We start from the raw sequence: 22,670 nt of genomic DNA on the forward strand, positions 1-22,670 counted from the left end.
TAGACTCGGGTGATAGGTCACTGTCAGGGCCCCTGCAGCAGACAGGGTGGATGGGTGGAGACAGAGTGATGGATGAAGTTTACCTCTCCTCCTCCCTCCATCCTCCTCCTCCTGTTCCTCCTCATACTTAGGAGGGGGTAAGAATGAGGGGGAGGAGAGAGGGAGAAGAGGGGAGTGGAGGTATGAGAGGGAGGGGGTAGACAGAAAGTGGGAGTGGGAGAAAGGGGGAGAGAAAGCGAGAGTAGGAGGGGTATAGAGAGGATAGAGATAGAGAGGAGAGGAAGAAAGATAAGGGAGGGGGACAGAATGAGGGAATCACGTGACAGTGTAGCAGCTGCACAACTGAGAGGGCTGTTCCTGGAGGAGAGAGAGAGCGACAGAGAGAGAGAGAGAGAGTGAAAGAACAAGAGAGAGTGGGGCGAGAGAGAAGAAATGAGAGGGAGAGAGAGGGAACGTGAAGAGGAGTGAGCGAGTGTGAAAGGGAAAAAGAGCGTGAGGGAGAGAGAAAAGATAATGCAAGCAGGAAGAACACGGAGCCAGCCGGTGAGTGTGTTTGTTTGTTGTATGTCAGTTTGTTTGTGTGCATGCTGTGTGCATGTGTGCGTGTGCGTGTGTGCATGGTGTGTGTGTGGTGAGCATGTGTATCAGTGTGTATGTGTTTGTATGAGAGAAAAAGAGACACACTGAGTGAGAGAGAGAAAGATAAATGAGCCAAAGAGAACATGGAAGGGAAATATGTGTGTTAGAGAGTGTGCATGTTTGTTTTGCTAAATAAGCATGTGAGTGAAACAGAGATAAACAGAGAGAGAGGTGAGAGAGAGGAGGGTAAAGGAGGGGGATAGGAGAGAGATAGAAGAGGGTACAGGAGGGAGAGAGAGAGAGGAGAGAGAGGATATGACGATGTCTCAACAAACAGGCAGCCGTAAGGATCAGAGCCTTTGCTGTGTGTGTGTGTGTGTGTGTGTGTGTGTGTGTGTGTGTGTGTGTGCCTAGGTGGGGGTGGGGCAGTATATAGCTGTATGTGGGTCACTGGGAGGGCAGTGGGGGAACACAAATTATGTTAGAATTGTGCGTGTGTGTGTGTGTGTTTGTTAGAATTTGTGTGTGTGTGTGTGTGTGTGTCATGGCTCTGACAGACTAACCCGACCTCTGACCTGATACTTCACCTCAGTGTCTGCTCTTTCCCCATCTCAGAGCTAACACACACACACACACACACACACACACACACACACACACACACACACACACACACACACACACACACACACACACAGCCTCTCAGTAGCTCCCTCGCTTTCTCTTTCCCACACACACATTGTTGTATTACAATAGAGAAGAAATATTCTTCTCCCTTTCCTTTCTTTCACTACCCTCCTGTCCCTCATTTCACTTTTTTGTCCACCCTTCCATCCTCTCTATCTCTCCAGGTATGAGCCATTAGTCGAAGTTGCGGTCATTAGGAATGATCTCCACGCCAACTCGCACCACGGCCACGGTCAGCCCTCTCACCCCGCTAGCCAATGGGAGTGCGGCTGCTCAGTCTGCTCACTCTGGATTCGCTGCCGCCCTCCGTCAATTGGCCAAACAGGCTGAAGATCCCAGAGGTGAGCACTGTGACCCCGCCTCTCTCGTCTTACCTCAGGAAATCAATAACATCTATTCTATTCACACCCAAAATCCATCCATCATCTACAGTCTCCTCCCTCCTACCCGCTCACTCTTCCCCTCTTTCCTTTCCATCGATCTGACATCAGATTCATGTCCAACCGTGCTGCTATTGTGTGTTTGTGTGTGTGTGTGTGCATGTGTAGGTGTGTGTTTGTGTGTTAGCTCCTAATGGAGGTAATTACCCACAATTACACTCTCCCTCTCTCCCTCTCTTTCCTTCTCTCTCACTGCTTCTCACTGTATCTCTCACACTCTCTCCTTATACTCTATCCCTTATACTATCTCACTCTCTTCCATTTGTTTTTCAGGCATCACTCTACCCTGCCATCTCGCTCCACCCTCATTCCTCTCAGATGAGCCCCATTAGCTGCGTTTGAGTGTGTTGATTAGTGTTATGTCTCGTTTTTACAGTAATGGCTTTCTGATGGCCTTTCTACCTTGCTATTCCTCTCTCTTTCTCTCTCGTGCGCTCTCTATCTATCCAACTCTCTCTGTCGCTCTCTCTTGTTCTATCCATCCATCCCTCCCCTAGGTTCTTCTCCCAGTAGTGAGTCTTCAGTCTCCTCTCCAGCCACCTGTCTCAGTAATTCAGTCACCACTCCTAAGAGGGGGTTGCCAGGGCCACTCCAGACCTTAAGTGGGGTAGACAGCCTTCCCTCCACCCCTCCTGGAGTAACCATCGCCCCAACTCACAGCAAGACCAGCAACATTCTCTGTATAGGAGAAGGGCACCAGGTAAGAAGAAACGGTCCCGCTTTATTTGAAGTGCATCTTATGAAGGCTTTATAAAGCACTGCATAGATGCTTCACAAATCATCTATAACTGTATATCATGCTCTATAGAGATTCATAATGTGGCAGAACTGTGTGACATAACCATCCATTTAGTTGTTCACATTTATTGATCCTTTATGAAGAATCAAATATGTTTATAGATGATTTGTCACCCATTTATGTGTTTTGTATTTGTTTTTATTATGGATCCCCATTAGGTGCTTCCAAGGCAGCAGCTACTCTTCATGGGGTCCAGCAAAATTAAGGCAGTTTATACCATTAAAAAAAAAACATTACAATACATTCACAGATTTCACATATGTCTGTTCTGGACTTGGGGACTGTGAAAAGACCTCTGGTGGCATGTCTTGTTGGGTATGCATGGGTCCGAGCTGTGTGTTAGTAGTTCAAAGAGACAGCTCAGTGTAATTCAACATGTCAATACCTCTCATAAATACAAGTAATGATGAAGTCATCATCATTATTGAGCCAGGAGAGATTGATATGCATATTATTAATATTAGCTCTCTGTGCACATCCAAGGGCCAGCAGTGCTGCCATGTTCTGAGCCAATTGCAAGTACTTTTTTTGTGGCACCTGACCACATGACTGAACAGTAGTTCAGGTGCGACAAAACTAGGGCCTGTAGGACCTACCTTGATGATAGTGCTGTTAAGAAGGGAGAGCTTTGTTATGGACAGACTTCTCCCCATCTTAGCTACTGTTGTATCAGTATGTTTTGACCGTGACAGTTTACAATCCAGGGTAACTCCAAGCAGTTTAGTCACCTCAACTTGCCCAATTTCCAAATAATTTATTACAATATTTAGTTGAGGGTTATGGTTTAGTGAAGGATTTGTCCCAAATAAAATGGTTTTAATTTTATAATTTATTTAAGACTAACTTATTCCTTGCCACCCACTCTGAAACGAACTGCAGCTCTTTAAGTGTTGCAGTCATTTCAGTCACTGTATTTGCTGACGTGTATAATGTTGAGTCATCCGCATGCATAGACACACTGGCTTTACTCAAGGCCAGTACCATGTAATCAGTAAAGATTGAAAAAAGTAAGGGGCCAAGACAGCTGCTCTGGAGAATTCCTGATTCTACTTGGATTATGTTGGTCCAGGCTTCCATTAAAGAACACCCTCTGTGTTTTATTAGACAGGTAACTCTTTATCCACCATATAGCAGGGGTTGTAAAGCCATAACACATACGTTTTTCCAGCAGCAGACTACGATCAATAATGTCAAAAGCCACACTGAAGTCTAACGAAACAACTCCCACAATCATTTTATCATCAATTTCTCTAAGCCAATCATCAGTCATTTGTATAGGTGCTGTGCTTGTTGAATGTCCTTCCCTATAAGCATGCTGAAAGTTTGTTGTCAATATGTTTACTGCATTGCATTGTATCTGGTCAAACACATTTTTTTTCAAGAAGTTTACTAAGGGTTGGTTGGCTATTTGAGCCAGTAAAGGGAGCTAAGGTAGCGGAATGACTTTTGCTTTCTACTTTCTTGTAGGCTTAAATTGAAAATATAGCAAATAGGAGTGGCAATAACGTCCGCAATTATCCCAAGTAATTTTCCATCAAAGTTGTCAGACCCTGGTGGCTTGTCATTGTTGATAGACAACAATCATTTTTTCACCTCTTCCACATTCACCTTACGGAATTCGGAATTAAAATTACATCATTTGGTCAGATATACGCTACCGTTCAAAAGATTGGGGTCACTTAGAAATACCCTTGCTTTTGAAAGAAAAGCACATTTTCTGTCCATTAAAATAACATCAAATTGACCATAAATACAGTGTAGACATTGTTAATGTTGTAAATGACTTGTAGCTGGAAACGGCAGATTTTTTATGGAATAACTACATAGGTGTACAGAGGCCCATTATCAGCAACCATCACTCCTGTGTTCCAATGGCACGTTGTGTTGGAGATAATTGCAAAAGTGTTTTCTAATGATCAATTATCCTTTTAAAATGATAAACTTGGATTAGCTAACACAACGCAGCCAACGTGTAATTTAAGAACAAATTCTTATTTACAGTGACGGCCTACACCGGCCAAACCCTGTCACACCCTGACCTTAGAGATCCTTATTATTCTCTATGTTTGGTTAGGTCAGGGTGTGACTCAGGTGGGAAAAGCTATGTTTTCTGTTCTTTGTGTTGTTGGCTGCGTATGGTTCCCGATCAGAGGCAGCTGTCTATCGTTGTCTCTGATTGGGGATCATATATAAGTTGTCATTTTCCTTTTGGGGTTTTGTGGGATCTTGTTTTCTCTGTAGTTTATTTTGCCTAACAGATCTGTGCGCTTTCGTTTTTGTCGTTGTTATTTTGCCTTTGGTGTCATCAATAAAAAGAACGATGTACGCCTACCACGCTGCACCTTGGTCCGGTCATCCCACAAACGAGAGCCTTGGCGCACCAATCCAAATGAAACCAATCCAAATGAATTGCAGAGCGCCAAATTAAAATTAAATTACTAAAAATATTTAATTTTCATGAAATCACAAGTGCAATATATCAAAACACAGCTTGCTTGTTGTTAATCCACCTAGCGTGTCAGATTTCAAAAAAGCTTTACAGCGAAAGCAAACCAAGCGTTTATGTGAGCACAGCTCTCTCAGCAGACAAAACATTACAAACAGCTAGCAGCAAAGTAGATTGGTCACGCAAGTCAGAAAAGCAATAAAATGAATTGCTTACCTTTGATGATCTTCAGATGTTTGCACTCACGAGACTCCCAGTTACACAATAAATGTTTGTTTTGTTCGATAGAGATTATTTTTATATTAAAAAAACTCCATTTGGTTGGCGCGTTTTGTTGAGTAATCCAAAGGCTCGTGCAGGTCACGACGGGCAGACGAAAATTCCAAATACTATCCGTAAAGCTCGTAGAAACATATCAACGTTTTTTATAATCAATCCTTAGGTTCTTTTTACAATACATAATCGATAATATTTCAACCAGACGGTAGCGTTTTCAATAGGAGAGAGAGAGAAAAGGTCTGCTCCAAGCTGCTCGCGAATGCAAAACTCTGGGGACACACAGCTATCCACTGACGCGATGTGATCATTCTCGCTCATTTTTCAGAATAAAAGCTTGAAACTATGTCTAAAGACTGTTCACACCATGTGAAAGCCATAGGGAATCTGGTTGATATACCTTTTTATTCAGTTTAGTCATGTTTTCTCAATTTGCAATACAGACTTATTTGCCATTCCTTTTGCCTCCTTCCTCTTAACCATACAATTTTTCATCAATCCACAGGGATTTAACAGTTTTTACAGTCATGTTCTTAATGAGTTTATGCTTATTCGTAACTGGGATAAACAATTTCATAAATGTGTCAAGTGCAGTGTTTGTTTGCTCCTCATTGCACACCACATACCAACACATATTATTTACATCAACAACATAGGAATCACTACAAAACTTCTTGCATGACCTCTTATACACTATATTAGGCCCAGCTTTTGCAACTTTGATTTTCCTAGATATGGCTACTACATTGTGATCACTACATGCTATGGATCTGGATACTGCTTTCAAGCTAATTTCTGCAGCATTAGTAAAGATGTGATCAATACATGTTGATGATTTAATTCCTGTGCTGTTTGTAGCTACCCTGGTAGGTTGACTGAGGTTGCAGTTTGCAGCTTTTTCTTGAGTGGGCAGCTTGATAAAAGCCAGTCAATATTTAAATAACCCAGAAAATATACCTCTCTGTTGATATCACATACATTACCAAGCATTTCACACATGTTATCCAGATACTGACTGTTAGCAATTGGTGGTCTATAGCAGCTTCCCAACAGAAAGAGCTTTAGGTGAGGCAGATGAAACTGTAACCATATTGCTTCAACAGTATTGTGGCTCTGAATATAAACAGCAACACCTCCACCGTTGGCATTTCTATATTTTCTGTACATGTTATAACCTTGTATTGCTACCACTGTATCATCAGAGATATTATCTAAGTGAGTTTCAGAGTCAGAATATGAATGTCATCTGTTACTAGCAAATTATTGATTTCAGGAACCTTGTTTCTTAAGCTACATATGTTAACATGGGCTATTTTTAGCACTTTTCTTCTGGGATGCTTGCTTGTTTTCATTGCTTTACTGGGAAGCTTAGCAGAAGTAGATATGCTCATGTTATGTATGTTAGTGCAGTTTGAGCTGCACACAGTGGACTTGCTCCTAGGGCACACCGCCTCAGTGCTAACAGTATAAATCTGGTTCATAGGCACATGATTGCTGCATACAATATCTGTAGGACCAGTAGAGGCATTCAGTGCAGTTAACGGGACATAAATTAGGTTACTTATATTGTGTCTACCAACACCCCTGGTATAATGTACAATTGCTGAAGCATTATGACAACTCTGCGTCACAATGGTAAGGATTAGCTGAGCTGGGCTTGAGACATTGATAAGTCATTTTCTCAACGCAGCCTTATATTGCTGTGAAAGGATCCAGGATCCCAAATGATTTGGGTGGATCCCATCCTCCTTATAAAAGGTATCGACATTGTCAACAGAAGTTACACGTTGAGCTGCAATAATCACGTGACATCCTTTGACTCTGCTATTAGATAGGGGAGCTCCAGGCAACACTGGCCAGTCGAATAACGACAAGGCGGAGATGCATCCAGCAAGCGCAAACTGCGTCCAGCCACCGGCGGAGAAAATGTAAACATTCCACTCTGAGTGTTCCCCAGTTCCTTACCTTTTACCTGCGTGATTAAGGAAGCCACCTCAAGACTATAATTCTGGGCAAGCAAACAATTGCCACATTGGAACGCTGAGTGATCCGCTTTGTTCCAAAACAAAACGTAGGAGATACAGCTCCAGCTCTGGAACTGTAGAGCTTTACAGCTCTGGAACTGTAGAGCTTTACAGCTCTGGAACTGTAGAGCTTTACAGCTCTGGAACTGTAGAGCTTTACAGCTCTGGAACGGTTCATGTATTTCTCCAGACAAAGAGGGCCCCATTGCAAAACTCATCTGGTACCAACTTCGTTCGCTTGATGGCTAGAAGCTTAACGTCTCAGTCAAGCAGGCTTCAACCTGTCTGTTAAGCGGGATTCCGGGACAAGAAATAGCGGTCCTAGCTGTTAAAAGCTAACCGTGTCGCGGAATCCACACAAAAACAAGTTCGGTATTTGTATTTAATGAATAGCGGTTTTGTTTTAATAAAAATGTGTGTTTCCAGGATACAGTGTTCCGCTGCACACTTTATGTAGTGCTCATGGAGCCTATATGAATGCTTCATGAAGCCTTCATAAGATGCACTTAAAATAATGCGAGAGAGAGAGAGAGAGAGAGAGAGAGAGAGAGAGAGAGAGAGAGAGAGAGAGAGAGAGAGAGAGAGAGAGAGAGAGAGAGAGAGAGAGAGAGAGAGAGTCACCCAGTGTGGACTGGAAAGAAAAGTAGTAGCTGTAAACACTGTCTCCTATGTTGTTGTGTGTGTGTGCAGTATGCTGTGAATAGTGAGCTTTGTGTGCATTTTCTTGTGTCCCTTGTGTCCCAAGAGCCCTGTGTGTATTTGTGTTTGTATTTAAGATGGAGTGAGGAACTAGGCCCTCTAAACAATCCAGGGGTTAGCCCCCCGAGCAGCCTTTCTCCCCCTCACAAAGAGCAGTCTGTCTGGCTCGGCCTCCTACCCTAGGGTTCCTATTCAGAGAGGGGGTAGTGGAAGAGAGAAATAGAGAGCAAGGAGAGAGAGGGTTAAAGAGAGGAAGAGGAGGAAGAGGCAGGGAAATGGACAGAGTGTGGTAGAGAGAGAGAAAGAGAGAGGGGGGGTATAATCAGAGGTAGTTGAACTGAGTGAAAAAGAAAGGGGGACAGGGGATAGAGGAAAGTAAGTATGAAGGAAGTTAAAGTGGAACTGACAGCATTTTAGCAACATTAAATCTTTTTAAAAATCTGTTCAAATACATCCCCAGGAATAATATTTTTATTTTTAAAAACATTTTCTGTCAAGCGAGCACTTAGATATGATCATTTCCACGTTTTCAAAATTCTTAGTATACGTAATTTCCAAACATTCTAAGGCATTTGTGAACATTCCAAACATTCTAAGGCATTTTCCAAACATTCTAAGGCATCTAGCCATATAGAGTGGGAAAGCCCATGTGTGTGGACAATTAATAGACACTGCAGCAAATAAAACCTAATAAAAACATCGGTCTCGTCCAAGACCAGAGTCTTTGCAGACCGGTGCGTAATAGCCAATCAGAGCTACAGTAGGCCTTTATGCCAACAAGCCATTTGCCACATGGACATGCCATCATTCACTTTGAACTGGACTGTGTGTTTACAGGCAGTTGCAACAGCGCAAAATTAGATCATTAGAACGCATTCTCCAAAAGCCATATATTACACCTGAAAGCATTTCTACAAATAAGTAAATACCACGGGAGTCCTCTTATATTTGGGAACATTACAGTCCTATTTATCAAACAACCATGAAAAGGTAGGCTCTCTCTCCCTCAGTTATGCACATCAACAACAACAAGATCAACAACTAATGCTAGCCAGACCAAGATGAGCTAAAATCTAACGGAGGAAAATTAGATAAACCCTTTCAAACTTTTTAATCTAGTTGCCCGTCATAAGTACACTCATAAACGATGGGGAATGTAGCCTACTCGTCTTTATGCCGCTTGCTTGCCAATGCATTCATTCTTGTCCCAACCAATCACCCAAGCTAACTGGCTAAAGTTGGCTAGCTTGCTAGCAAGTTACTTCCAGACACAAATGAGAGAACACCTCACTCTGACCATTTTACTCACCATAGCAGAGCTGGTAAGGCTGTTTACATGTTATCTAGAGCGTTCTTGACTAACTATTTGTTGTTTTTTGGCTAGGTTTACTGACACCGGTCATACAGTTGAAGTCGGAAGTTTACATACACTCAGGTTGGAGTCATTAAAACTTGTTTTTCAGTGCCTCTTTGCTTGACATCATGGGAAAATCAAAAGAAATAGGCCAAGACCTCAGAAAAAAAATAGTGGACCTTCATGTCTGGTTTATCCTTGGGAGAAATGTCCAAATGCCTGAAGGTACCACGTTCATCTGTACAAACAATAGTACGCAAGTATAAACACCATGGGACCACGCAATCACCATACAGCTCAGGAAGGAGATGCGTTCTGCCTTCTAGAGATGAACGTACTTTGGTGAGAAAAGTACAAATCAATCCCAGAACAACAGCAAAAGACCTTGTGAAGATGCTGGAGTAAACAGGTACAAAAGTATCTATATCCACAGTAAAATGAGTCCTATATCGACACAACCTGAAAGGCCGCTCAGCAAGGAAGAAGCCACTGCTCCAAAACTGCCATAAAAAAGCCAGACTACGGTTTGCAACTGTACATGGGGACAAAGATCGTACTTTTTGGAGAAATGCCCTCTGGTCTGATGAAACAAAAACAAAACTGTTTGGCCATAATGACCATCATTATGTTTGGAGGAAAAAGGGGGAAGCTTGCAAGTCGAAGAACACCATCCCGACAGTGAAGCATGGGGGTGGCAGCATCATGTTGTGGTGGTGCTTTGCTGCAGGAGGGACTGGTGCACTTCACAAAATAGATGGCATCATGAGAAAGGAAAATGATGTGGATATATTAAAGACGAGAGTGCTCTGAAATCAGAGTAGATAGCCAGAGTGAATTTGCAAATGCAAGAGATATGCTAACTGGATAACAGTCATTCAAGTTCTTGCTAGCTAACCAAATGACACCTGCATCTCTAGCTGTGTATAGCCGCCTAAAAACAATATGAGGGGAAAAAGTCAGTCACTCACCCACTCCTACAACGTCCTCCTAGCAGCTAGCTATCTGGCTAACATGAGGCTCAGTGTTTTTAGCTTGCTACATAATTAGATATGCTAGTCTATTAGCCATGTTATGACTGACTTGTGATCACTTCTCTTGCTAGTTTGATTGTATTGACATTCCCAGCATTAGTTACATTCTTCAGTTTCTGTCCAAAGTATTGAGTCATTGAAACTGAAACAGTGCATCCCAAATGGAGGCAGCAAACAATGTATCAGGCCAGCTGTGATTTACAACCTGATAGCAATATGTTTTGGACTACCAAGAAATGTATTGGTGAATTATATAAATCATGCGGCAGGGTAGCCTAGTGGTTAGAGTGGTGGACTAGTAACCGTAAGGTTGCAAGTTCAAATCCCCGAGCTGATATGGTACAAATCTGCCCCTGAACAGGCAGTTAACCCACTGTTCCTAGGCTGTCATTGAAAATAAGAATTTGTTCTTAACTGACTTGCCTAGTTAAGTAAAGGAAAATAACAATACATGTGTTGAACTGCCTCCATAAATTGGTCATTTGATATATTTTTGACTGATATTATGATTGTCTGTTTGTTTCATATCTGCAAAGTAGTTAAAATGCTGTCAGTTCCACTTTAAGGACTGAAAGGATGTGATGTTTTGACTTTCTCTACATGGATGTAGCAGGTGTTTCTATTCAGAATGACTCCCAGAACACAACACATCCAGTCAGAGTACATCCAGTTCAACCAATAAGGACAGCCTGTGGAGGCTAATTGGCTATCAGCAAGTTCAGGGGTCAAGGTGTGTTCTGGGGGCTGCTGCGATTTTGTCTTCACCAGATAATCCCAACAACACTCACGGACCTGCACACTGGTAATAGATCATTTGTTGTATTTCTTGTGAAGCAAAGAGTGAGCATAGTATATAAATATATATATATTTTTTTTTGGGGGGGGGGGGGGGGGGGGGGGACTGACGGCCTGCATATGATGGTCAGTTTGAGGGGAGGGAGGGAGCAGGGGTGAGTCTGCCCGACTCACCAACACCGTCCCTCCGATGAGAAATGGGGACAAGGTCTTCCAGCTGACTCATGCACCAATTCATGTTTTTACTATGACCAGAGAAAGTGAAATATTCATAGATATTAAAAATACACAAGCTGCTAATAACACAAGCTTATGGGAACACTATAGTAATTCATTGCAGCTGTGGTGCTGGTTGTAGTGTGAGTGGAAGTAGGGAGAACATACATTTTATGGCTTATTAAAGTGTTGAACGAAGTGTTGACAGTGCTGAACAACAACGTAATCATGAACTTCCTCATAAAAACAGCATCTCTTTTCTGTATTCATTGAGTCTCTCTAGTCATGGTTTTAAACGTTTAGAAATCTCACAGTATCAACTTTGCTGTGCGTTCAAGTTTTTTTTACACCAATGTTTGGTGATCGACTAGGAATGACTTGGATTGCGATCGACCAGTTGGTGACCACTGCTTAACAACCACAGCTTAAGCCTAGTCATTAGCACTGGGAGCTAATATGTCCTCAGCAAGGTTACTCATGTGTGGGAGTAGTTTGGTAGAGTGAGTGAGTGAGTGTGTGGTTGTTTATACTTGATGGGGAGAGAGGTAGACAGCAGAGAAAGATAAAGGGGGTAGTAGAGGAGGTGTTTTAGGGGTTGCCTCCTGCCCTGATCTTAACTTGCTCTGACATATCAGAAGCACTTCTCCACCCGGGTGGGCTTTTAGCTTGCAGCTGAGAGGTCATCTCCCCTCCCTTTCATCTATTTCATCCTCATCCTCCCTCTCTCTTACTCTCCCCCTCTCCCTCCTTCCCCCTGCTCCATTTCCCCTCTCCTTCTTCCACTTTCCACTACCTTCCCCCTCTCCCCTGTCCCCCTCTCCCTCCCACCCCTTCTCGCTCCGCCCCCTCTCCCTTTGCTCCCCTCTTCCTCCGTTCCCCTCTGTCTTCGTCACCCTCTCCCTCCACTCTCCTCACCCTCTGCCCCCCTCTCCCTCCATTCCCTTCTCCCTTGTCCCCCACTCCCTCCGTTCCCCTCTCCCTCCATTCCCTTCTCCCTTGTCCCCCACTCCCTCCGTTCCCCTCTCCCTCCATTCCCTTCTCCCTTGTCCCCCACTCCCTCCGTTCCCCTCTCCCTCCATTCCCTTCTCCCTTGTCCCCCACTCCCTCCGTTCCCCTCTCCCTCCATTCCCTTCTCCCTTGTCCCCCACTCCCTCCGTTCCCCTCTCCCTCCATTCCCTTCTCCCTTGTCCCCCACTCCCTCCGTTCCCCTCTTCCTCCATTCCCTTCTCCCTTGTCCCCCACTCCCTCCGTTCCCCTCTCCCTCCATTCCCTTCTCCCTTGTCCCCCACTCCCTCCGTTCCCCTCTCCCTCCATTCCCTTCTCCCTTGTCCCCCACTCCCTCCATTCCCCTCTCCCTCCACTCTCCTCACCCTCTGCCCCCCACTCCCTCCGTTCCCCTCTCCCTCCATTCCCTTCTCCCTTGTCCCCCACTCCCTCTGTTCCCCTCTCCCTCCATTCCCTTCTCCCTTGTCCCCCACTCCCTCCGTTCCCCTCTTCCTCCATTCCCATCTCCCTTGTCCCCCACTCCCTCCGTTCCCCTCTCCCTCCATTCCCTTCTCCCTTGTCCCCCACTCCCTCCGTTCCCCTCTCCCTCCATTCCCTTCTCCATTGTCCCCCACTCCCTCCGTTCCCCTCTCCCTCCATTCCCTTCTCCCTTGTCCCCCACTCCCTCATTCCCCTCTCCCTCCACTCTCCTCACCCTCTGCCCCCCACTCCCTCCGTTCCCCTCTCCCTCCATTCCCTTCTCCCTTGTCCCCCACTCCCTCTGTTCCCCTCTCCCTCCATTCCCTTCTCCCTTGTCCCCCACTCCCTCCGTTCCCCTCTTCCTCCATTCCCATCTCCCTTGTCCCCCACTCCCTCCGTTCTCCTCTCCCTCCATTCCCCTCTCCTTCCCTGCCTCAAGCTCATAGAGCTATTAACATGAGAGTCTCTTGCTGTGACCTAGAAGAAGGTGATGTGTGCGTGCAGGCGAGTTTGTGTGTGTGTAGGGGACAGACATGACAGGGGTGTCAGAGTAGTTATGAGAGCATTGCTGGCAGGGGATTCAGTGATGCGTGTTCCAAACAGAGTGGGGGTTTGGAGTAGCTACATTGATAGCCAATGACAGTGTTAACATGCTATGGTTAGCTCAACATTAAGGGACAAATCCTGACATGAAAATAGTTTCACATGTTATGAGTGGGAGATTTTTTTTTTGCTTAACAAACATGATCTATTTCCGTCTCTCTTCTTCTCCCTCCCTCTCCCTCTCTCTGTCAGGCTGAGTCAGGTGTTTGTGGAGTGAGTAGGGAGAGTGTTGGGTCTGAGCTCAGCCCTACCCAGAAGAAAGGAGGTTATCCTGTCCCCTCTCATCACGTCTTGGCTCACTCCTCTTACCCCTTCAGCCTCACCCCCAGCTCTGTCATGCAGGACCGGCGACTACAGGGCCTTAGGTGAATCACTCCTGGATGTCTATACACACACATACAAATACACCACACACATGTACACAGACACACACCACAAACACAAACACACACACACACACACAGACACACACAAACCCATCAACAGTGCAACGGATAAGTCTCTCTTGCTTAAACCACATATGCACTATCCTCCGTTCACCCCAAAACAGCAGACTCAAATTTGCAATCTAATCCCCAACTCCTCCCCCTCCTGTAGTCTACCTGGTCAAGTACACCCTGCAGTTCCCTCGGGGACGGTCCCAGAGGAGTACCTGAGAGGACTCCGCCCCTTTGCTACCTCAGAAGACCTCCGCCTACGCTCGCTGCACCTGGGGCTTGACCCCGTCACCGCTGCCCATGTTACTGCTGCTGCTGCCTACTACCACCCTGCCTACCTCCACCACCTACACAGGTCAGTCTATAGACCACCCTGCCTATCTCCACCACATACACAGGTCAGTCTATAGACCACCCTGCCTATCTCCACCACCTACACAGGTCAGTATATAGACCACCCTGCCTACCTCCACCACCTACACAGGTCAGTACATAGACCACCCTGCCTACCTCCACCACCTACACAGGTCAGTCTATAGACCACCCTGCCTATCTCCACCACATACACAGGTCAGTCTATAGACCGCCCTGCCTACCTCCACCACATACACAGGTCAGTCTATAGACCACCCTACCTACCTCAGTCTGACTCTATAGAATCAGTGTTCTACAGATGAGACAGAGACACAGAGAGACAGGCAGACAGACAGGAAGACAAAGAGACAAACAGGGACACAGAGAGACAGACAGGGAGACAGAGGTTTGAAGCAGCCTTTGTGTTTGTGTGTCCCGGGTTGGGATGTATAAATGGCGACTGAACCCCAAAATGTGCCAAAGGTTTAAATGAATTGCTCCCTCTCTCTTTGCCTCTTCTGCCATTCCTTTTCCCTTTGTCTCTCTCTCTGTGTGTTCCAGGATGGAGGAGTCTCTGTGTCTGTCTGCACTGCGCTCTCAGTTCTACTCTGTACCAGCAGGCGGAGCCTTCTCTACCCTCCACCCCTCTGCCCTCCACATGCACGTGCCTGGGGCACGCTACCCTGGGGAGCTCAGCCACACACAAAGCGCAATAGCTGAGAGGTAACACACACACTTATAATACACACACCTGCACCTGCTCTGAGGGCTGCTACCTTTGGAAGCTGAACAATCCCTCTGGCTGAGAGGTGTTACACTCATACATGCACACACACTTTGTAATCTCTCTGCAGGAAAGGCACAGGTTGCTGACTGTGTTAAATGTTGCTACCATATACACATCACACACACCAATACACACATCGGTGTCTGTGTGTGTTTATATCCTGTGGTTACCTATTAATTGTTAATCTTCTCTTGCTCACTCATGCTGTCTTAATGCTCTGTGTGTGTGTGCGCGCCTGCAAGCGTGGGCATGTGTGTGCATAGGTGTGTGTGTTTAACAGTGTGTGGTTAATCTGCGCCATGTTGGGTGTTGCATCTCTCGTCATCTCTCCCATGTGTCTGTGGTGTGTGGATGTGTGTGTATCTTTTAACCTCCCCACAGACTACAGATGGAGGAAGACCTTCGCCAACGAGAGAAACAGAGGGAGCTTGAGCTGGAACGGGAGAGAGAGAGGGAGCAGGACAGAGAGAGAGAAAGGGAGCGAGAAAGGCAGAGGGAGAGAGAGAGGGAGAGGGAGATGGTGAAAGCGGTGGGGACTCAGTACCTTGCTGGACTGAAGGCTCTCACGGCTCCGCCGGAGGACAGGGTCAGACCTGGAGAGAGGCTGACACCCAAAAGGCTGGGTGCGGTGTACATACACACACACACACACATACACATACAGACACATATACAGTAAAGATTAAATACACACACTGATTGGTTGATTTCCCGTTAATTAAGCACCAGATATTTCTCTTGAAAGTAGAGACTGGTCACCATCCATATCATGCATTATAAAGTGCATAATGTAGTGTTTAATTATAATATTTCATCTCTTTTCCCCAGGTAAGCCCACCCTCCCTGCCCTCCCAGTCCCTAAACCTCTACAACCAGACCTCCAGTCCTCCAGGGGGTCAGCCTCTCACCCCATTCCCACCCTGGTGCCCTCTCAGATGGGGAACGCACACACTGCCTCAGCCTCTACCGGGGGGCTCCATGGAACACTGGCCTCTGCAATGAAGCTCCAACAGGCCAACGGGGAGAAGCTCTGGTTGTCAAAGCAACGCCGGCAGGGGCAGGAGAGTGAGGCGTGGTCACCTGGGGAAGGGGTGGAGCCTAGGAGACACAGCTACAGGTGAGTGTCTAATCAGGCAGGGAACAAGCAGTTGAGAAATGCATAAGTTAATCAGGAACAGGATCCGGCACCTTTCAGTTTTTAAATGTTTCGTTCAGGAACCCATTTTCTAGGATCTGTTCGTTACCTCTTGTGGTGTAAAGTACTTAAGTAAAAATACTTGAAAGTTCTACTTAAGTAGTTTTTTGGGTAGCTGTACTTTACTCTACTATTTATATTTTTGACAACTTTTACTTCTAGTTCACTACATTCCTAAATACAATTATGTACTTTTTACTCCATACATTTTCCGTGACACCCAAAAGTACTCTTTACATTTTGAATGCTTAGCAGTACAGGAAAATGGTCTAATTCATAAACTTATCGAGAGAATATCCCTGGTCATCCCTACTGCCTCTGATCTGGCGGACTCACTAAACACATGCTTGGTTTGTAATGGAGTCTGAGTGTTAGATTGTGCTCCTGGCTATCCGTAAATAAATGAAAAAAAGAAAATGGTGCCGTAAGGTTTGCTTATTATAAGAAATTTGAAATGATTCTTACTTTTACTTTTGATACTTAAGTATATTTTAGCAATTACATTTACTTTTGATACTTAAGTATTTTTAAAACCAAATACTTTTAGACTTTTACTCAAGTAGGATTTTACTAGGTGACTTCCACTTTTACTTGACTTAATTTTCTATTAAAGTATCTTTACTTTTGTAAGTATGACAATTCGGTACTTTTTCCACCACTGCTTATCACTGTTTGTAATGTAAAAATGTTAATAAAAACAGAGTTCATTCAAGTTGCCTTGTCTGTAATTCTCCTGCCCCCTAAAAACGTCATGTGAATAGTGAATAGACCAACGAGTGGTCATTGCTGTGGTGAGAGAGAGCAGCTTGCCTGTAACTCTCACAGAAGTAGAATGATATTCACTGTCTATGATCTCTCTCTGCTCTGATAGACATGAGCCTGGAACTCTCATCTCTCCAGCGTTGCACTTCATCATTTATTTCCTTATATAATCATAATCATAGCCGCGGGAAGCGTGCTGGAGGTGCCACAGCACTCCTATTGAATTGAAATACATTTGCCAAAGTTATAGAATTACTGCTGTCAGTTCAGAAAGAGAGGGAATCATTCAGAATACTACACCAGGAGTGGGCCTATGCCTATAATTTAGCCACAGAGGAGAAATAGCAAATCTGTCAGTGAACAGCATCTAGCCAAAACAGGCCTTTTGCAATATTTCAAGTATAATCGTTGGAAAGCATATGGCTCCTGCTGAAAAGAGAAGACTAATCTGTCTATAATCTACCAAAATATTTGATCAACTTCCAAATAGGCCTTTTAAGTGAACAGCACTGTTTTACAAAGTAAAACAAGAGAGAGATGAGCTTTTGGCATGAGCGCATTGACCATCGCTGGTGAGTGAGCTGTGCGTCATTGGCTGAGTCAGTGAAACTGGAAAGCTTTTTTAGGACTATCATTTCCTCCTTATATTGTACACTTTGTGTCTCCTCACACCTAGGCTTAGACTATTTTTATTGATCTGAGATTCTCAGTTTGTCAATGTCAAAGTAGCCTGTCATTTTGAGAGGTAATAAGAAAAGATTCTGCTAAAGTATCCAGTCATCAAAAATGATGTGAAGTGTGTGAAATGTGTTTCTAAAAGACAACATTTTTCCTAGACCCTAGGCTTCACATTTTTCCCCTATGTGTGCAACTTCTGCAAGCACCTCTACTCTACTGCTCTATGCCAGTACGCAAAAGCAATGATAATGCAAAAGCAATGCTAATGGCAAAGCAACGATAATGCAAAATCAATGATAATGCAAAAGCAATGATAATGCATGCAATTATTTATTATTATACAGGTGATTTTTTATCTGGCACTTCAGAGCCCCCCACATCATCCCCCCCCCCCCCCCCCCCCGGGCTCACTTTTACAAATGAAACACTGATATGCGTGCGTTTATGCATGTATTAAGATAACACTGCAGTATCCTCCGAGTCAGTACTCGTTCTACTCTGCTTTTAGCTTGGCTGCATCATCAAGGTCAACTCTGATAAAACCAAGTGTTTGTTTGTTTGTGTGTGTTTGTGTGTGTGTTTGTGTGTGTTTGTGTGTGTTTGTGTGTGTTTGTGTGTGTTTGTGTGTGACTATATTGTTTTTCTTGTCTTCACAGGTCCAACGCCAGCCAGCGTGACCCAGGCAACAGAGAGTCTCAACCCCACCTAGGAGCCCCACCTCCACTCATCTCCCCCAAAGCTCACCCTCACCTCCTCCCCCAACCCCCTGTCCCTCCCACCACCCTCTGGAACCCTGCCTCTCTCACAGAGACCTCCCCAGACCCTCGTCGCAGGTTTGACTCCCCTATTCCCCCCTCCCGCCCTCCTCCTGGTCTGACCAGAGCTGAGTGGCCCCCCAGCTGGGAGCGGGGGGAGGAGGGATGCAGGAGGATGGGGGAGGGCCCAGAGAGGTTCTCCTTCATCAGGGGACCCGTTCTGCAGATTTCTGGCCTCTGGAGCATGGCTGAGCTTGAAAGATCCACTCACAGTCTCCACCACCAACATAACCACCACCATAACCACCTCCACCAGAAGGGCTCACTGCTCCTGTCCTCCCCCAGCCCCAGCTCTGACCTGGGGGTCCAGCGCCCGTCCAGCTCCCCCTCTCCCTCCAGGGACCTCCAGAAGTCTGAGCCGCCAGGCCAGGAGCCTCAAAACCCAGTGGTGTACGATAAGATCCTTCAGCAGCAGCACAGGCTGGTCAGCAAGCTGGATCTGGAGGAGAGCAGGAGGAGAGAGGCCAGGGAGGGAGGTAAGACGAAAGGGGATGTAAGAGGGAGGGAGGGAGGTGAGGAGAGTGGACATTCAAGTGGGGATAAGACGAGATCTGGGTGGGCTTTAACAAAACTCTGGTCTGTACTCTCTCTCTCTCTCTCTCTCTCTCTCTCTCTCTCTCTCTCTCCCCCTCCCTCCCTCGCTCCCTCCCTCCCTCCCTCCCCCAGGGTATTACTATGATCTAGATGAGTCGTATGATGAGAGTGATGAGGAGGAAGTGAAGGCCCACCTCAGAAGGGTTGCAGAGCAGCCCCCCCTAAAACTAGACACATCCTCAGAGGTAACTACCACACACATTAACAATTTTCAATTGTTCTTCTATTATATCGTTGTATGATTTAATTCTCTGTAATCTGTCTCTCTGTAGAAGGTGTGTTTTCTGCGCGTGTGTGGCCTGACCACGCTGGCCCATCGTGACCAGCTGTTTCATCAGAAGAGGAGGAAGAGGAGGAGGATGCTGAGAGAGCGCAGCATCTCCCCTCCTCCTGTACAAGGCAAGAGGAAGACCCCTTGTTCTACTGTGGCACCTGTTCCCCCCCTCAGCACCACTCTCACCCCTGAAGAGATGGACTGTTTCCCCCAACTGGAGGACAAGAAACACTTCCTCAACATGCTTAGCCTGTCCCATGTCACCAGCCAGCAGAGGAGAGGTAACATACAGTACACTAACCTCAGCACAGTACACCCTAGCTCTTATTCTCCAACCCCTATCCACTACAACCTAGTGTACTCTAATGCCCTATCCAAGGGGTATTACAATCTTACCCTAGGAGTTCCGAAGTACTGCTGTTTTTCTGTTCTACCTGATAGTTAATTGCACCAACCAGGTGTCTAAATCTCTCCCTGATTAGAGGAGAAGAATAAAAATAACTGTGGAACTGGCTTTGAGGTCCATATTTGAATTTGAGGAATCTATCCCATTTTCACCCCTCCCCTTGCTCTCTTTTTCTATCTCTCTCTTGCTCTGTAGATAAGGAAAAGATGGAGGGGTTGCTGAAGGCTATAAAGCTAAAGAGGGTGACATTGGACACCATCAGATACAACCCATTACCCCTCTGTAGCAGCACTCCTGTTCTCTCAACTGGTAAGACGCACACACGCACTCATGCGCGCTTGTGCACACACACACACACACACACACACACACCCACACACCTACACACACACACACACACACACACACACACACACACACACACACACACAAAGGGTAACACCCATGAGATCCTTATACTGTGTTTATGTTTTCAGGCGACTACACACCTGACCTCCCAGCCTGCAAGTCAAACGGACTAGACTACCCAGACTCCCCAAGCCCCTTGCCTCCCTACCCCCACCATCCCGACAACCTTCACACAGACCCACTAAACCCCCAACCCCCTCCACCCCGCCACCCCCCTCCCCTGGGCCTCCACCCCGACAGGGCAGGACTGTGCGAACGTCACCCATCTAAGAGGCTCCAGGGTCTCCAGAACGGAGCGAGCCACCTTGGCCATCCTACCCAACTGAAGGTGCCCCTGGCTGGGCAGAATGGGCAGAACAAGCCCTGGGAAAGATTCATCCGGGAGGACTTCGCCCAACACTTCCACCAGGCTGTGTTGCAGTCTACCCACAAGACACTGGGTAGCTCCATATGCGTTCCGGAGTCCAGTATAAAGTCTGAGCCCTCAGCGCCCTACAACATCCCCCCTCTGAAGAGACCAGACCCCCTCCACACACCTCCACACCCCACCAATGGGCATCATCCCTACCCTTCTCCACCCCACCATGACCCTGATGGCGTACGGGTTGAGCGCTCAGAGGAAGATGAGGAAGAGGATGAGGAAGAAACCCCTAGGAAGTGGAAGGGCATAGAGTCCGTCTTTGAGGCATATCAGGAGTATGTGGATGGTGAGTTAACCTTTCATCTACAAGTAGTTTTAAGTCAAATTTTCTTTCTCTTCCCCCAACACACAATTTCTCATCCTATGCCCATCTCCCTATCTGTCTTCCTCCCTCTCCCTCTATGACCCCATATCTTCCCTTTACCCTCCTGTCGCTCTCTCTATTTCTCTCTTCCCCCTCTCTCTCAGAGCGGGGTATGGAGAGACAGGTTCTCCACAGTCAGTGCAGGAGGCTGGAGACTCAGAACTACACTCTCAGTCTGACAGCTGAACAACTCTCACACAGCATGGCGGTAAGAAACTCAGCTCCCATATCCACAAAGTGTCCACACGGCTCCCATATCCACAGTGTCCACAAGGCTCCCATATCCACAAAGTGTCCACAAGGCTCCCATATCCACAGTGTCCACAAGGCTCCCATATCCACAAAGTGTCCACAAGGCTCCCATATCCACAAAGTGTCCACAAGGCTCCCATATCTACAAAGTTTCCACAAGGCTCCCATATCCACAAAGTGTCCACAAGGCTCCCATATCCACAAAGTGTCCACAAGGCTCCCATATCTACAAAGTGTCCACAAGGCTCCCATATCCACAAAGTGTCCACAAGGCTCCCATATCCACAAAGTGTCCACAAGGCTCCCATATCCACAAAGTGTCCACAAGACTCCCATATCCACAAAGTGTCCACAAGGCTCCCATATCCACAAAGTGTCTCAGAGTAGGAGTACTGATCTAATCAAATCAAATGTTATTTGTCACATGCTTTGTAAACGACAGGTGTAGACCAACAGTGAAATGTTTATTTATGGACACTTCCCAACAATGCAGAAATAAAAAAAGAGAAATAACAGAATAATAACACAAGGAATAAATACACAATGAGTAACGATAACATGGCTATATACACAGGGTACCAGTACTGAGTCGATGTGCAGGGGTACGAGGTAATTAAGGATGATTGGCTCCCCAGATCCTCAAAAAGTTATACAGCTGCACCATCGAGAGCGTCCAGCCCGGTTGCATCACCGCCTGGTATGGCAACTGCTCGGCATCTGACTGTAAGGCGCTACAGAGGGTAGTGCATACGGCCCAGTACATCACTGTGGCCAAGCTTCCTGCCATACAGGACCTATATACTAGGCGGTGTCAGAGGAAGGCCAAAAAAATGGTTAAAGACTCCAGTCACCCAAGTCATAGACTGTTCTCTCTGCTACTGCACAGCGAGCAGTACCGGAGAGACAAGTCTAGGTCCAAAAGGCTCCTTAACAGCTTCTACCCCCAAGCCATAAGACTGCTGAACAGTTAATCAAATGGCTACCCAGACTATTTACTTTGACCCCCCTGCCCCCCTTTATTTTTACACTGCTGCTACTCGCTGTTTATTATCTATGCACAGTCACTTTACCCCAACCTACATGTACAAATTATCTCGACATTGAGTCCGTACCGGTAACCCCCTGTATATAGCCTCGTTATTGTTATTTTATTGTGTTACTTTTTACTTTATTTTGAATTTTTTTAAATGTAGTAAATATTTTCTTAACTCTATTTCTTGAACTGCATTGTTGGTTAAGGGCTTGTAAGTAAGCATTTCACAGTAAGGTACCTGTTGTATTCGGTGCATGTGACAAATAACATTTGATTTGAGTGGAGATATGTACATACAGTGCCTTGCGAAATTATTCAGCCCCCTTAAGTTAATACTTTGTAACGCCACCTTTTGCTGCGATTACAGCTGTAAGTCGCTTGGGGTATGTCTCTATCAGTTTTGCACATCGAGAGACTGAAATTTTTTCCCATTCGTCCTTGCAAAACAGCTCGAGCTCAGTGAGGTTGGATGGAGAG

The 22,670-nt window shown here is 45.9% G+C and overlaps 1 protein-coding gene across 1 annotated transcript in view; it reads left to right on the plus strand.

The window, feature by feature from the left end:
- The first annotated feature begins 328 nt into the window (after positions 1-328).
- LOC110502056 (genetic suppressor element 1-like) overlaps positions 329-22,670 on the plus strand; it is a 31,275-nt gene continuing 8,933 nt past the window's right edge. The window contains exons 1-14 of the mRNA XM_036956064.2: positions 329-543; positions 1,431-1,607; positions 2,204-2,406; positions 13,606-13,778; positions 14,011-14,205; positions 14,766-14,927; positions 15,373-15,614; positions 15,820-16,108; positions 18,283-18,917; positions 19,108-19,220; positions 19,308-19,590; positions 19,911-20,024; positions 20,192-20,830; positions 21,013-21,116. Coding sequence (XP_036811959.2) covers positions 1,466-1,607; positions 2,204-2,406; positions 13,606-13,778; positions 14,011-14,205; positions 14,766-14,927; positions 15,373-15,614; positions 15,820-16,108; positions 18,283-18,917; positions 19,108-19,220; positions 19,308-19,590; positions 19,911-20,024; positions 20,192-20,830; positions 21,013-21,116 — 3,294 coding nt within the window. The 5' untranslated portion in view covers positions 329-543; positions 1,431-1,465. The remainder of the gene's footprint in view (positions 544-1,430; positions 1,608-2,203; positions 2,407-13,605; positions 13,779-14,010; positions 14,206-14,765; positions 14,928-15,372; positions 15,615-15,819; positions 16,109-18,282; positions 18,918-19,107; positions 19,221-19,307; positions 19,591-19,910; positions 20,025-20,191; positions 20,831-21,012; positions 21,117-22,670) is intronic.

The sequence above is a fragment of the Oncorhynchus mykiss genome, chromosome 2 (assembly GCF_057628025.1).
Source record: "Oncorhynchus mykiss isolate SJ-2025 chromosome 2, ASM5762802v1, whole genome shotgun sequence".
Classification (NCBI taxonomy): domain Eukaryota; kingdom Metazoa; phylum Chordata; class Actinopteri; order Salmoniformes; family Salmonidae; genus Oncorhynchus; species Oncorhynchus mykiss.